The sequence below is a fragment of the Myotis daubentonii genome, chromosome 5, assembly GCF_963259705.1.
Source record: "Myotis daubentonii chromosome 5, mMyoDau2.1, whole genome shotgun sequence".
In the NCBI taxonomy this organism is placed as follows: domain Eukaryota; kingdom Metazoa; phylum Chordata; class Mammalia; order Chiroptera; family Vespertilionidae; genus Myotis; species Myotis daubentonii.
Genome location: NC_081844.1, coordinates 36,338,082 through 36,354,995, shown reverse-complemented (window position 1 = coordinate 36,354,995; position 16,914 = coordinate 36,338,082). Strand labels below are relative to the sequence as shown.

The following is a 16,914-nucleotide window of genomic DNA, read 5'->3' as shown; positions in this document are numbered from 1 at the left end:
GAAAGTATCAACAGTAGACTAGGAGAAGCGGAGAACCGAATTAGTGAATTAGAAGACAAGGAAGCAAAACACACCCAAACTGTACTGCAATTGGAGAAAAAAATTAAAAGACAGGAGGAGAGCCTAAGGGAGCTTTGGGACAACATGAAACAAAACAACATACGAATAATAGGGGTGCCAGAACAACAGAAAGAGGAACAAGGATTAGAAAACCTACTCAAAGAAATAATATCAGAAAACTTCCCTGAGGTGGGGAAGAAAAAAGTCACACAAGCCCAGAGAGTCCCAAACAAGGTGAACCCGAAAAGACCCACACCAAGACACATCATAATTACCATGGCAAATGTTCAGGACAAAGAGAGAATCTTACAAGCTGCAAGAGAGAGACGGAAAGCTACATACAAGGGATCTCCCATTAGATTATCAAATGACTTCTCAACAGAAACACATCAGGCCAGAAAAGAATGGACGGAAATTTACAAAGTGATGCAAAGCAAAGGACTGAACCCAAGAATACTCTATCCAGCAAGGCTATCATTCAAAATTGAAGGGGAAATAAGAAGCTTCACAGACAAAAAAAGACTAAGGGAGTTTATCACCACCAAGCCAGCAATGCAAGAAATGCTAAAGGAACTGGTGTAAAAAGAAGAAATAAAAAGCTCAGAAAGAAAACAGCCACACAAAAAAAGAAATGGCTACAAACAAGTACCTTTCAATAATAACTTTAAACGTAAACGGACTAAATGCTCCAACCAAAAGACATCGAGTGGCTGAATGGATAAAAAAACATGACCCATACATCTGCTGTCTACAAGAGACCCACCTCATTAGAAGGGACTCACACAGACTGAAAGTGAAAGGATGGAAAAATATCTTTCAGGCAAATGGAAAGGAAAAGAAAGCTGGGGTAGCAATACTTATATCGGACAAAATAGACCTCAAAGTGAAGGCCATAACAAGAGATAAGGAAGGCCACTTCATAATACTAAAGGGATCAATACAACAAGAAGATATAACCCTGGTAAACATATATGCACCCAATGCAGGAGCACCCAAATTCATAAAAAAACTCCTGGAAGATATCAAAGGAGAGATCAACAACAATACAATCATAGTAGGGGACTTTAATACACCATTGACAGCACTGAATAAGTCCTCTAGACAAACAATCAGCAAAGATACAGCAATCCTAAATGACTCACTAGATCAGATGGACTTAATAGACATCTTCAGAACACTTCACCCCAATGCCACGGAATATACATTCTACTCAAGTGCTCATAACACATATTCAAAAATAGACCATATGTTGGGTCACAAGCAAAGTATCCCCAAATTCAAGAAGATTGAAATCATAAAAAGGGTCTTCGCAGACCACGATGGCATAATATTAGAAATAAACTACAATAAAAACAACCCAAAAATACTCAAACACCTGGAAGCTGAATAGCATGCTATTAAATATTGATTGGGTTACCAATGAAATCAAAGAAGAAATTCAAAACATCCTGGAAACTAATGACAATGAAAACACAACAATCCAAAACCTATGGGACACAATGAAAGCAGTCCTGAGAGGGAAGTTTATAGCTCTACAGGCCTATCTCAAAAAACGAGAAAAAATGATAGTAAATCATCTAACTCTACAACTCAAAGAATTAGAAAGACAGCAACAAGAAAACCCCAGAGTGAGCAGAAGGAAGGAGATAATAAAGATTAGAGCAGAAATAAATGACATAGAGACCAAAAAAACAATACAGAAAATCAATGAAACCAAGAGCTGGTTCTTTGAAAGGATAAACAAAATTGACAAACCTCTAGCCAGACTCACCAAGAAGCAAAGAGAGAGGACCCAAATAAACAAAATCAGAAATGATAGAGGCGAAATAACAACAGACCCCACAGAAATACAAATGATTGTTAAAAAATACTATGGACAGCTCTACTCCAACAAACTAGACAACACGGAGGAAATGGACAAATTCCTAGAAAAATAAAACATTCCAAAACTCAATCAGGAAGAATCTAAAAATCTCAACAGGCCAATAACTATGGAAGAAATTGAAGCAGTCATCAAAAAGCTTCCATCAAACAAAAGCGCAGGACCAAACGGCTTCACAGGGGAGTTTTACCAAACATTCAAGGAAGAACTAAAACCTATCCTCCTCAGACTACTACAAAAAATTCAAGAGGAAGGAACACTTCCAAGCTCATTCTATGAAGCCAGCATCACCCTAATACCAAAACCAGGTAAAGACAATACAATGAAAGAGAATTACAGGCCAATATCCCTCATGAACATAGATGCCAAAATCCTCAACAAAATCTTAGCAAATCGGATCCAGCAGTACATCAGAAAGATCATACACCATGACCAAGTAGGATTTATCCCAGGGATGCAAGGATGGTACAATATGTGCAAATCAATAAACGTGATACATCACATAAACAAATTGAAAGAAAAAAACCACATGGTCATATCAATTGATGCAGAAAAAGCATTTGACAAAATTCAACACCCATTTTTGATAAAAACTCTCAGCAAGGTGGGAGTAGAAGGATCATACCTCAACATAATAAAAGCCATATATGACAGGCCCACAGCCAACATCATACTCAATGGACAAAAACTAACACCATTTCCCCCAAGAACAGGAACAAGACAGGGATGCCCACTCTCTCCCCTCCTGTTCAACATAGTACTGGAAGTGTTAGCCATTGCAATTCGGCAAGAAGAAGAAATAAAAGGCATCCAAATTGGAAAAGAGGAAGTAAAACTGTCCTTATTTGCAGACGACATGATATTTTACATACAAAACCCTAGAGACTCCACCAAAAAGCTACTAGACTTAATATATGAATTTGGCAATGTAGCAGGATACAAAATTAACCCCAAGAAATCTGAGGCATTTCTATACACCAATAGTGAACTTCAGAAAGAGAGATTATAAAAACAATCCCGTTTACCATCGCACCAAAAAAATTAAGCTACCTAGGAATAAACTTAACTAAAGAGGTAAAAGACCTCTACTCAGAAAACTACAGGACGTTGAAAAAAGATATAGAGGAAGACATAAACAGATGGAAGAACATACCGTGTTCATGGATTGGTAGAATCAACATCATTAAAATGTCCATACTACCGAAAGCAATCTATAAATTCAACGCACTTCCCATTAAAATACCAATGGCATACTTCAGAGATCTAGAACGAACTCTCCAAAAATTCATCTGGAATAAAAAAAGACCCCGAATAGCTGCAGCAATCCTGAAAAAGAACAAAGTAGGTGGGATCTCAATACCAGATATCAAGTTGTATTACAAAGCCACTGTTCTCAAAACTGCCTGGTACTGGCACAAGAATAGGCATATAGATCAATGGAATAGAATAGAGAGCCCAGAAATTGGCCCGAACCAATATGCTCAATTAATATTTGACAAAGGAGGCAAGAACATACAATGGAGCCAAGATATTCTCTTCAATAAATGGTGTTGGGAAAACTGGACAGATATATGCAAGAAAATGAAACTAGACCACCAACTTACACCATACACAAAAATAAACTCAAAATGGATAAAGGACTTAAATGTACGACAGGAAACCATAAAAATTCTAGAAGAATCCAAAGGCAACAAATCTCAGACATATGCCGAAGCAATTTCTTCACTCATACAGCTCCTAGGGCACTTGAAACTAAAGAAAAAATGAACAAATGGGACTACATCAAAATAAAAAGCTTCTGCACAGCAAAAGAAACCATCAACAAAACAACGAGAAAACCCACTGTGTGGGAAAACATATTTGCCAATGTCATATCTGATAAGGGCCTAATCTCCAAAATTTATAGGGAACTCATACAACTTAACAAAAGGAAGATAAATAATCCAATCAAAAAATGGGCAAAGGACCTAAATAGACACCTTTCAAAAGAGGACATTCAGAAAGCCATGAGACATATGAAAACATGCTCAAAGTCACTAATCATCCGAGAGATGCAAATCAAAACAACAATGAGGTACCATCTCACACCTGTCAGACTGGCTATCATCAACAAATCAACAAACGACAAGTGCTGGAGAGGATGTGGAGAAAAAGGAACACTTGTGCACTGCTGGTGGGAATGCAGACTGGTGCAGCCACTATGGAAGACAGTATGGAGTTTCCTTAAAAAACTGAAAATGGAACTCCCATTTGACCCTGTGATCCCACTTCTAGGAATATATCCCAAGAAACCAGAAACACCAATCAGAAAGGATATATGCACCCATATGTTCATAGCAGCACAATTCACCATAGCTAAGATTTGGAAACAGCCTAAGTGCCCATCAGCAGATGAGTGGATTAGAAAACTGTGGTACATCTACACGATGGAATACTTTGCTGCTCTAAAAAGGAAGGAACTCTTACCATTTGCAACGTCATGGATGGAACTGGAGAGCATTATGCTAAGTGAAATAAGCCAGTCAATGAAGGAAAAATACCACATGATCTCACTCATTCATGGATAATAGAGAACATTATAAACTTTTGAACAATAATAGATACAGAGGCAGAGCTGCCTCAAACAGATTGTCAAACTGCAGCGGGAAGGCCGGGGAGGGTTGGGGGGCAGGAGGTCGGGGGGTAAGAGATCAACTAAAGGACTTGAATGCATGCATACAAGCATAACCAATGGACATAAGACACTGGGGGATAGGGGAGGCTAGGGGACTGTCTAGGGCGGGGGGATAAAATGGACACATATGTAATAACCTTTGTAATACTTTAAGCAATAAATAAAAAATAAAAAAATAAATGAGTACTTAATTTTATCGAATATTTTTCCTACATTTATTGAACTGACTGTATGTGTTCCCCCCCCCCGCCCCCCACTAGTCTATCAATGTAGTAAAGGCCATGAATCTTTTTCCAGTACAAAAAAACACAAAAACTGGAAACCCCGAGATAAGCCCAATTTTAAGTTTTTAAATCATCATCAAATTCATTATTTGTCGTCTTTTGTCTTTATTCATGACCGAGGTTGGTATGTAATTTTCCTTTCTTGCACAGTTAACGTTTATTGAGTTTCTGCTCTCTGTCCCACATTCTGTGAAATGACAAGTAGACTGTTTGTATTTATTTGACTTGGCATTCTTTGTGGTAGCAAATAGACATCCCACAGTGTACCCTTTTGAGAGATGTGATATTTTACCACATTGTGAAGTGTTTGTTGCCAGTCAAGATTTTAAATTTTGGTTTAAATTCTTCTGGGATCAAGTCAGTGGTTTTATTTTTTTTGGAGCTCTGTTGAATTTAATATGTATTTTATGGAGCACAGTTGAATGCTTTAAAAAACAGGTTGTTTAAAAATAATTTCTTTGTTTTTAATGCACAGAAGCCGTCAAACGTTAAAAGTCAGAGAGCACAGTGTGTTGGGACCCTATGTCGACGGACTTTCTAAACTGGCTGTCGCAAGCTATAAGGTAACAACATCCTTTATGTAATTCGGTGTAGCAGTTTTTTTGTTTAATTTGTAATTATCATTATTTTTGAAATTTAAAAAGTTACAGCAGTGTCACTTAATAAACTACTTTTTTACATAATATTTTACTTACAAAGCTGTACATGGCTGTCAGGACAGTTTAATTGTGGGAGAAGGTGTACATTTGCAAGACACACCTATTCCTCTATTGTAAGATACACTTTTTTGTGTGTTTTACAAGCTCTAAAATTATGATGTTCCTTACAATGATAAATATCAGCTTTTTGTCCTCCCTGAGAGTACATAAAATAGTGAAGTTGCTTATGATTGAGTGGATATAATGAAATACAATGTACAAGTTGAGAAGATGGAATTCAAAGCCTGTTTCTAATCTGAGAGAATCACTGCCTTTAGTTAGTTCTTGTCATTTTCAAACTCAGGGCTCTGCTTTGTGTGAATCCATCGGTCTTTGCGCACTGGAGAAATGGGGGTGGGGTGGCATGCTGTGATGTAATGTACATTGAATTGAGAGTCTGAGAATGTTGATCCAGTGACACTTAATCCTTTTGTTCAATTTCTGTTTGACTCTGGATTCTTTACCTCACCTACCCTCTTTGTCCTAATTTTCAAAATGGAAATTAGTTTTATAGTCTTGACTATCTGATGAGGTAGGTTCATTTGTTTCTTTGTTCATTAATGAATTCTATCATTTGGTCAATGACACTTCACTTAGTAAATATCTGTTGAATACCTGTCATGTGCCAGGCATTGTGCCAGATGCTGAGGATATAAAAAAGAGAATGAGATGGTCCATTACCTCAAGCTGCTTACAGATGTTATAAAGTTATTATGAAACAACATGGTTTTAAGTGCTGTGGTAGATGCATATTTGAGGAGGGGTACCTAACTTAAATGGATATGTAGGTGTCTGTGAAGGCTTCCTTGGAGGAGATCAAATGGGATAATGTATGTGAAAGTCTTTGAGAACTGTAGAGCAGCGGTCGCCAACCTTTCGGACTCATGAACCACCACTGGTCCGCGGACCACCTGTTGGCGACTGCTACTCTAGAATATGTCTATAAATGTTAGGCATTGTTGATGTATTAATTATGATCATTTGAGAGCATATTTATGCAACATTGGAGAGCAAGATTGTTTTGAAAGCTCAAAGGAGATTGGATGTTAAAAAAATTAAAAGTCTCAATACAGAGTTCATGCATGAGGCAAGAGATTAGAGATCAGTGAATAAATGTAGGATAAATAGGATAAAATTTTACCCTACACCTTAGGATTGTCAGATTTAATGGGTCTAAAGTGGATTTAGAATGGATCTAGAACATTGTGATTTTTTTCCATTGTGGTGCCTATTTATATATCTTTTTACAGTTAATATTTTTACTTTGAGGCATTTTATTTATAATGTTGACGTTTTCCTTAAGCATTATTTTTAAAAGTTTATACAGCAAAATAGAACCTTATGGTTTTCAAAGGTTTTTATATGTGTATGTCAGGATTATGTTTGGCTACATATAACAGGATTTAAGTTCTTTGGAATATGAATTATTATGTTTTGACGATTCTATGTTCTCAGTATCTTAAAATGTACCTGGCACATAGTAGGTGCTTTCAATATATATTTGAGTGAGTGAATGAAAGATGAATGAATGAAGGAATGAATGAAAGAACGAATGGTGAAAGGGCTGCTATGGTGGCCCTAACGATGCTGTTAGGAAACTAGATTCCTGCCAGCTCTGTGGTAATGCCCTTATTCTTATAGTTCAAGGTGGCTCTAGAACCAAATGCAATAGTATGCCTATCCCCTTTAAGCACAATTCCCAGTGACCTGTATTATACTTTACTTCTCATTCGCTAAAACTTAGTCATATGGCCAGACTGAGCTTCAAGGTGTCTGGGAAATGTCCCTTAGCTATGCTGCAATATGCTCACTGAAGACTGGGTTCCTTTACTGGAAACAGGAGGAGACTGGATAGAAGGAGGCAGCTAGTGGACTCTTACACATATCATCTTTCTTGTTCCTCAATTAAATCCTTATAATGTAGATGATGTTATAGCTCTGCATTGTTACCTATGAAACTCAAATTCAGATTAAGTAACTGTTTTAGAGCTTGTAACATTTTTTAAAATGAAGATCCCATGATCTTTCTGTATTGCATCATGCTGTCTCTGTTTTAGCAGTAATGCCAACAAGTAGTGCAGAAATTCATCTCTTGAGGTTTTTATTTTTAAAAATAGGTCTGGTAAGATATAGTTCAAGATAGTGAGATGATGCTCTGCTTGCTTGAGAGGTTATAAATTATTTTTGCTTTTTGCTTATTCCTGTAATCTAATTTAATTTAACAGTTAGCTTCTATTATTTCTGTAATTAAAGAAATTAAATTTTTTTCAAACTTCCAGATGAGATGAAGATTGGCATGGCATATTTGTCCATTTTATGAAACTCAACATATGGTGTCTAAACTTTTCTAATTCTCAGTCAAAGCTGCCACTTTATTTACACCTACAGAAAATCGTTTATTTTATTTGTTTTCATGGGCAGTATTGGCTATTGTACTCTGAGGTTTAATGTTCGTTGAAAAATAAAGTGTAAATGTCAACTATGGCTGAATAAGTAGTGAAACTTTTCATGTATTTCCTAGTGTAGCAGAGTTTTAATATATATTAGATGGATAATGAAATGTATGTCTGTGACTTGTTTTCACTTAGGATATTGAGTCTTTGATGTCTGAGGGTAATAAATCTCGTACAGTTGCTGCAACCAACATGAATGAGGAGAGTAGTCGATCCCATGCGGTCTTCAAGATCACCCTCACACATACTTTGTATGATGTGAAGTCTGGGGTAGGTGTTCAGATGTATGTATGACCCCCGCCCTCCTTTTTTTTTAAATTTGTAAAGTGGATCATGGTTTATCTTATTCTCTTCGGGTGTTAGATGACTCGAAGTCCTAACTAAACATGTGTATCAGTTAGGACACAGGACAAGAAACAAAAGCTACTCTTGGTAAACAGAAAGAGATTTAAAGGAGAGATTTGGGGGCTTGCAAAGTTGTTGGAACATCTGAGGAGGAGTGGGTTCTAGACTGAATCTCTAGGAAAAACTTCCAGAACAACACAAGCTTATTGACCAGGATGCTACCCCTGAGGCCACCACTATGCTGTGGGTGTGAGTTCCAGGCATACCCCATAGCTGTGACCCAGGGCAACATACTACCACGATCCTGCATGCCAGCAAAAAACCACACACACAAAAAAGGATGGCCTTTGCTTTACTTCTGTTTTCCAAATCTTAAGCTAGTGTGTCTGACAGAACCCAAGTCATCCCATAACCCTGGCCTGCGACTGGGAAATGTAAGTTTTAGCTTTCCACCATCTCCAGCTAAAGAAGGCGGAGCAGAAGTTGTACAAGCAGATGGTCCAAAGTCTTTGCCACAGCATTTTTCCCCCACAGCATTTTTTTGAGCTTTGAACTATGATGGCTAATGGTATAAGCTAATGTTAGTACTCTAGTTGATTCAGTGGAGAGACTTTTGAAATATTACCTTCTGCTAAGCAGCTAAGTTTTAGAAGGAATAAATTGCACTGGGGAAACTGTTATATAAGTTGCTAGATTTATAGAATGATTTGTTTGAGTATTTGGTTTTGAAACTTGTAAGAGTAAACAGAGCCAGAAATACATATGCTTCTACACACTGGAAACATCTCTGTTGACTTACACATTTGTGTTTTCCTCTTTTAATATGAACTTTTGCATATTTTATTATGATGACCACCCCCAGCAAATCGATTTCAAATACCAGAAACTAAAATAATTACCCTGGCAAAGCACTATATTTTGGCAGGATTTTTATTTGCTGAAAGCTTATTTTTCTTCTATTGCCATCACAGCAAGATTAGTGTAACAACAAAAAGTTCTTTGTTTCCTATTTCCTTTTCAGCATAAAGCAAAAAACATACTGAAGCCTTTTTTTTTTTTAACCATAAGTACTTTTGATTTGGAAAGCTGAATATCCTTTTGTAGCAATATGTTTATTTATGGAAATAAATATGAATGTATATTTTAAAGGAAAGTTTTAAAAAATGATCCAGTCTATAGAATTTAGCATTGATTTTCCACATTTTTATATTGCTGCCAAAAATAAAATGTTAATGTATGATTTAATATAAAACATTTTTTATATTAAAAATTTATTTTTCAATTACAGTTTACATTCAATATTACTTTGTATTAGTTTCAGGTGTACAGCATAATTGTTAGATAATCATACACTTTACAAAGTGTTACCCTGATATTTCCAGTACCCACCTGGAACCACGTGTATTTAGTACAATACTAATGACTATATTCCCTATGCTTGTGCTTTATATCCTCATGTGTTTTGTAACTACCAATCTGTACTTCTCAGTCCCTTCACCTTTTTAACCCTTCCTTCTGACAATCACCAGTTTGATCTCTGTATCCAGAATTTTGTATAATTTTGTGTTTACAAGATTGTACAGTTTTCTCACGCTGGTTTATAGCAGCACAAACTAATTTTGAGAAAACAGTAACTCTTTAATAAAGGATTTCTATAATAAACTCATTCTGTAGAGATGGTATCACCTTTTGCATTCCTTAACTATGTATTAGTATTTGTCAATTTACTTTCTAGACATCTGGAGAGAAAGTGGGCAAACTGAGCTTGGTGGATTTAGCTGGCAGTGAGCGGGCAACAAAAACCGGAGCTGCTGGTGACAGGTTGAAGGAGGGAAGCAACATTAACAAGTAAGTTTTTCAGGAGCTTACTTTATTGCTTTGTTGATTCAATAGCCAAATAGGTGAACTTCTGTGGTTATTAAATAACTAGAGGCCCGGTGCACAAAAATTTGTGCACTGGCGGGGGGGGGGTCCCTCAGCCCAGCTTGCCCCCTATCACATACTGGGAGCCCTAGGGGATGTCCTACTACCTGCTCCCTGCTCCCCTTGGGGAGTGGGCCTAAGCCACAGTCTGGCCTCCCTTTGTGGGAATCAACCAGGCTGATCAGGGGAAGGCTGCAGCCCCATCACCGCACTGTTGCAGCCACTGCCAGTCAGGGCAGCCACCAAGATGTTTTCATCAACACGGACTCCAGTCCCTTTACCATGAAAAAAATCCTTCCTTCCTTCCTTCCTTCCTTCCTTCCTTCCTTCCTTCCTTCCTTCCTTCCTTCCTTCCTTCCTTCCTTCCTCCTTCCTTCCTTCCTTCCTTCCTTCCTTCCTTCCTTCCTTCCTTCCTTCCTTCCTTCCTTCCTTCCTTCCTTCTTCCTTCCTTCTCCTCACCTGAGGATATGTTTCCATTGATTTTTAGAGAATGTGGAGGGGAAAGGGAAAGACAGAGAGAAACATCAAAGTGAGAGGAACACTTTGATTGGTTGCCTCCTGCATGAGCCCTGACCTGGGCCCGGGCCAGGGAGGAACTTGCAACCTAGGTACATGCCCTTGGTCAGAATTGAACCCAGAATCTGCATTGGGCAGGCCGAGGCATTATCCACTGAGCCAAACCAGCTAGGGCAGGATATGACATTTCTTAACCCTCCAGCAGCAGACCTTCCTTTTTGTCTCCAGGAGTGTAGTAAAAAAAAAAACCCTAGATCACCTATTTGGACTCTCATTACCCAAGTTACTAAGAATATTACCAGTGACCACAGGGAGCTTAGCCAATCAGCAGTCAGAAAAGGTGTTTCCTCTGTAGTTCACACCAATTGCCAGTATGGCCCCTGCCGGGCCTAAAGCCTCTGGCTGAGTCATTAGCCCTGGGCCGGGTCACCCCCAGCTCCCCACCGCTGCCACCATCAACGATCGCTGGCTGGCTCCTCCCCGGCCCAAACCTAAAGCCTCAGGCCGAGGTTTTAGGCCTGGGCCGGGGCACCCCCAGCTCCCCACAGCAGCTGCCACCACCATCAAGGATCGCTGGCTGGCTCCGCCCTGATTTCCCGCTGCTACAGCCATCAGTGATCCCTGGCTGGCTTCTCCCCGGCCCAAGCCTAAAGCCTCTGGTTGAGGTGTTAGGCCTGGGCCTGGGCCGGTGCCCCCCCCACCCCCCAGCTCCCTGCCGCTGATCGCTGGCTGGCTCCCCCCCGGCCTGGCCTAAAGCCTCAGGCCGAGGCTTTAGACCTGGACCGGGGCACCCCCAGCTCCCCGCCACCAATCACTGACTGGCTCCGACCCGGTTCCCTGCCAAAGTCACCATGAGGATCACTTGCTGGCTCCGTCACGGTCCAAGCCTAAAGCCTCTGGCCAAGGCTTTAGGCCTGGACTGGGGCACCCCCAGCTCCCCGCCCCCACCGATCGCTGGCTGGCTCCGCCCCCACCGATCGCTGGCTGGCTCTGCCCCGGTTCCCCGCCAAAGCCGCCATCAATGATCGCTGGCTGGCTCCGCCCCAGTCCAAGCCTAAAGCCTCTGGCTGAGGCGTTAGGCCTGGGCCGGACCCCCCCATGCTCCCCACCATCAACGATCTCTGGCTGGCTCCTCCCTGACCCAGGCCTAACGCCCCAGGCTGAGGGTTTAGGCCTGGGCCGGGGCACCCCCAGCTCCCTGCAGCCTCTGCCATCAACTATCGCTGGCTGGCTCCTCCCCGGCCCAAGCCTAAAGCCTCTGGCCAAGGCTTTAGGCCTGGACTGGGGCACCCCCAGCAACCCGCCGCCACCGATTGCTGGCTGGCTCCGTCCCGGTTCCCCGCTGCAACTGCCATCAAGGATCCCTGGCTGGCTGGACCGGCCCAAGCCTAAAACCTCTGGCGGAGGCTTTAGGCTTGGGCCCGAGCACCCCCAGCTTCCTGCCGCTGCTGCCATCAAGCATAGCTGGCTGGCTCCGCCTGGTTCCCCTCCGCTGCCGCCATCAATGATTTCTGGATGGCTCAGCCCAGGCCCCAGCCTAAAGCCTCAGTCTGAGGCTTGGGGCTGACATATGCAAATTAGCCGCCATCTTGGCTGTTGACTAATTTGCATATCTCGCTGATTAGCCAATGAAAAGGGTAGCGGTCGTACGCCAATTACCATGTTTCTGTTTTATTAGATAGTATAAGATTCTGGGTTGATTAAGGCTATAATGTTTTGAATGTTTTTCAGATATATATTGTTTTATGAGCTTGAACTTATTTTATGTTTTGGTCAGATGTCTGATGGGGCTGAGGAGTACAGCCTCAGCCAATCAGAGGTTTCTCAGGAGTGGCTTTTTGAGATTTGGGGCCTGGCAATTCTTTGTCCATAGGAGTGGTCCTGTGTACCATATTCTAGGATGTTTAGCAGCACCCCTGGCCTCGACCCACTAGGTGGCGGTAGTATCTGCCACCTCTCTCCCTCCACCCTAAGTTGTGACAGCCCAGATTATCTCCTCACATTGCCAGCTGCTCCCTGTGGGAATACAGTCACCCCCAGTTGAGAACTGCTGGTCTAAGCTATAGAATAGAACAAAGGTAATCAGTCAATCAGAGTCCAGCTGTTGATCTTGACCTGAGTGTCACTGTCTGAACAAACAGCAGCATGTATAAGGGCCACATCTGGCTTTCCTTTTTATGACTGCTGTGGTGCTTATTTATTCCTAGAGGTTAGGGCTTTATGAAGTAACTAGTGGCCCAGTGCATGAAATTCATGCATGGGGATGGGATGTCCCTCAGCCCGGCCTGGACCTTCTCCAATCTGGGACCCCTTGGGGGATTGGGCCTAAACCGGCAGTCAGACATCCCTCAGACATCCCTCTTGCAATCTGGGACCGCTGGCTCCTAACTGCTCACCTGCCTGCCTGCTTGCCTGATCACCCCTAACCACTCTGCCTGCTGGCCTGCTCACCTCCAACTGCCCCTCCCCGCCGGCCTTCTTGCCCCCAGCTGCCCCCCCCCCACCAGCCTGCTCGCCTGCAATTGCCCCCCACCCCCCACTGGCCTAATTGCCCCCAACTGCCAGCCTGATCATCCCCAACTGCCCTCCCCTCCTGGCCTGATCGCACCTAACCTCCTCTGCCTTAGCCCCGCCACCATGACTTTGTCCAGAAGGTCTCCCGGAAGGTCTCCAAGTCTAATTGGCATATTACCCTTTTATTAGTGTAGATAGAGTTCTAGTGCACAGGTGGGGGCCAGCTGGTTTACCCTGAAGGGGGTCCTGTGTCAGGGTGGGGGTTCCCTTGGGGGGTGGAGTTGGCCTGGGTGAGGGGTCTGGGGTGGTTTACAGGCTGGCCATGCCCCCATAAGGCTGGGGGTCCCAACTGGGGCAGTGCTGGCTTGGGCGAGGGGCTGGGGCGGTTTGCAGGCTGGCCAAACCCCCATTGGAGTGAGGGTCCCCACTGGAAGCAGGGTGGGCCTGGGCAAGGGGCTGATGGCCGTTTGCAGGCTGGCCATGCCTCCATCAGAGTGAGGGTCCCTGTGGGGGGTTTGACCAGCTGGGCGAGGGGCTGAGGGCCATTTGTAGGCTGGCCACACCCCTATTGGGATGGAGTCCCCGGGGGTGGGGTGGGCCTGGGTGAGGGACTGGGGCAGTTTGCAGGCTGGCCACGCCCCCATTGGGGTGAGGGTCCCTGCGGGGACGTGGCCTGCCTGGGCGAGGGGCTGAGGCCTGTTTGGGGGCAGTTTGCAGGTTGGCCAAGCCCCTGCCTTTGTCCGGAAGGTCTTCAGAAGGTCTCCCGGTCTAATTAGCATATTACTCTTTTATTAGTATAGATGTTTTGTTCACCAATTCTTTCGCATAGCTATATTTTCTACCTTGGGCTAAAATGTTAGCTCCTGTGGACAGGAATTTTTCTGTCTTTGTAGCTCCCAGAAGGACATAACCAGTCATCAGTAACCAGCTGGAGATCATAGAACACCATCATGCAGATTCTATTATTATCCAATGGCGATATACAGTATATAACCAATCCTAATATATAAAAACTCTGTGTCATAACAACCAGTAACGACCGAGGCCCATCCAACTGGAAGTCAGTCCTGCAGTCAGGGCTGGGTTGCGACCAGTAACAACCAAGGCTCCATCAACCAGAAGTCAGCCCTGCAGTCAGCGCTGGGTTGCGACTGCTTCTGCTGCAGGCGTGGTGCCCCAGCACTGACTGCTGAGGGAGCTGTGAATCAGGGCCTGAGAGAGGCCTGAAGAGAGAAGCAGGGATTGATCCATTGCCTCTGTGGCAGCTTTTGATCAGCACTTGCCTTTCTCTTTCTCTCCTCGTCTGGCCAGCAGTGGTGCCTCCATTTCTCTCCAGGCCTCAACTGGGGCTGCTGATCAGCCCTGCCTTTCTGATCAGGCCCTGTTGATAGGCCCAGAGATGCTGACTGGCATAGGAACCGACCAATCAGAACCAAATCTGGGTGCTGTGGGGAGCCAATGGCTGCCAAGGAGGCGGAGCTTTTGACGCAGACTGGCATAGAAACTGATCAATCAGAACCAAATTGGCCAGCAGAGGAGGGAAGTTGGGGGCGAGATCAGGCCAGCAGGGGAGGGCAGTTGAGGGAGATCAGGCTGGCAGGCAGAGGCAGTTAGGGGTGATCAGGCAGGTAGGCAGATGAGCAGTTAGGAGCCAGCGGTCCCAGATTGCGAGAGGGATGTCCAACTGCTGGTCCGACTGCCTGTGGGATTGGGCCTAAACCGACAGTCAGACATCATCCAAGGGGTCCCCAATTGGAGAGGTACAGGCTGAGCTGAGGGAAACCCCCTTCCGTGCACAAATTTTGTGCACTGGTCCTAGTTTTTATATATATATATATATATATATATATATATATATATATATATATATATAATGTTTTGATTAATTGTATTGTATTTGTAGCTTCCTTTCTTAAAGATATGTGTGTTCATGTCATTATCTTGACCCAAAGGTTTATAGCTCACATCTTTATTTATAAAAACGAAAAAAAAAGCCGAGCTAAGCAATTTTATTGCTTACAGTAGTATTAGAGGGATATCAGTTTTAGAGTTCATGTGTTTTTAAACGGAGCAGCAAAATGCTGACAGTAGTACTGTTTTCTTGCAGGTTCAAAGGCATCTTGAGGTTCAATCTTTGTGCTGAAAAGTGATACTTGATATACTCCGTTTTTTATGATTATTATGGTTTGTTGCACCATGCAGGTCCCTCACAACCCTTGGTCTGGTTATCTCAGCCCTAGCAGATCAGAGTGCTGGCAAAACCAAGAATAAATTTGTCCCGTATCGTGACTCAGTTCTCACTTGGCTGCTCAAAGTAAGTTTTTTTTTCCTTCCTGGTCTACTCTTGGTGGTTGGTAGCAGGAAGAATAGCAAGCAGAATATTAGTCCTTTGCAATGATCATTTCCTCCATCATTAGGCTGTTAGATGATAACCATAATTTAATTGCTTAAGCACAGGTTTCTTCCTGATTCAGCAGAACTGGAAGCAGTGGGAGTTTGGTGCGCACTGGATCCCACAGTTTCCCTGGGATTTGAGGGAATAGAAGAAGGACCTCATGCTAATCTAATAGGCAAGTGAGGCATAGGAAAGGAGTTTCCACCTTCTTACAGACCCAGCTGGACCGCTGTTTTTCTTACAGATGTCATTTATTTGACTGACATTTTTGGACCTTGCATTTCGGTTTAACTTCAACACTACTCATGACCATTTTAATTTGCTTTCAGCTTTTTAAAGTGTTGTTTAAGAATATAGAGCAGTCACATAATGATTCTCTGACTGATTCAATGTCAATGAGAGAAATGTAAATGAGAAAGAAAGAAAACACCTGTGTGAAGTGTCGTGGAGAACATTGCCCTCTCATTGCTCAGAGTTTGGTAAGGGAGATATGATCTGTACATAAAATATTATAACATGAGTCAGTGATTCCACAAGAGATAGTAATAGGAGTTCGGGGGAAAGAGAGACTAATTCCAGGTTTCCTTTGGTCTTCCAAGGTTCAGTTAATCTTGATGAACTGAATATTGGACCGGGAGTTAGAGGATATAAAATCTAGTGACAGTTTAACTCTTTATAGGGTGGTTAACCCACAACACAATATTTTCCTACAACCCCTCTTTTCCTTTTTTTTTTTTTAAATGGAGTAATAATTTTATGAACCCTGTTTAGTCTTGTGATAGCTTACTTTCTCCTTGATCAAGATTTATGTATTGAACACCCATTACTCATTGTGCCAGAGTTTGAGACTATAAAGATGAGTTAAACATAAGTCCCTGAGTAGCTTAGTAGTGGACACAATTTTTTTTTTTTTTTGGATTGTTTCTGCTGTGCACCTTTGGGCAAGGTGCCTACATTCTTTTTTTTTTATTGCTTAAAGTATTACAAAGGGTATTACATATGTATCCATTTTATCCCCCCGCCCTAGACAGTCCCCTAGCCTCCCCTATCACCCAGTGGACACAATTTTGACGTAGTCCATGACATGTTTAGAGAACTGTGTTTGTAAAAGGAGTAGGATTTTCTTCTAGTTTCTATACCCTCCTAAAGGGTTACTAGTATTCAAGTTTA

At 42.4% G+C, this 16,914-nt stretch overlaps 1 protein-coding gene across 3 annotated transcripts in view; it reads left to right on the top strand.

The window, feature by feature from the left end:
- Window positions 1-16,914, top strand: part of KIF13B (kinesin family member 13B) — a 217,554-nt gene that overhangs the window by 78,769 nt on the left and 121,871 nt on the right. For all 3 annotated transcript variants that reach the window (XM_059697578.1, XM_059697576.1, XM_059697577.1), the window contains exons 7-10: window positions 5,376-5,463; window positions 8,187-8,321; window positions 10,132-10,244; window positions 15,552-15,663. In XM_059697578.1, the coding sequence (XP_059553561.1) occupies window positions 5,376-5,463; window positions 8,187-8,321; window positions 10,132-10,244; window positions 15,552-15,663 (448 nt within the window). The remainder of the gene's footprint in view (window positions 1-5,375; window positions 5,464-8,186; window positions 8,322-10,131; window positions 10,245-15,551; window positions 15,664-16,914) is intronic.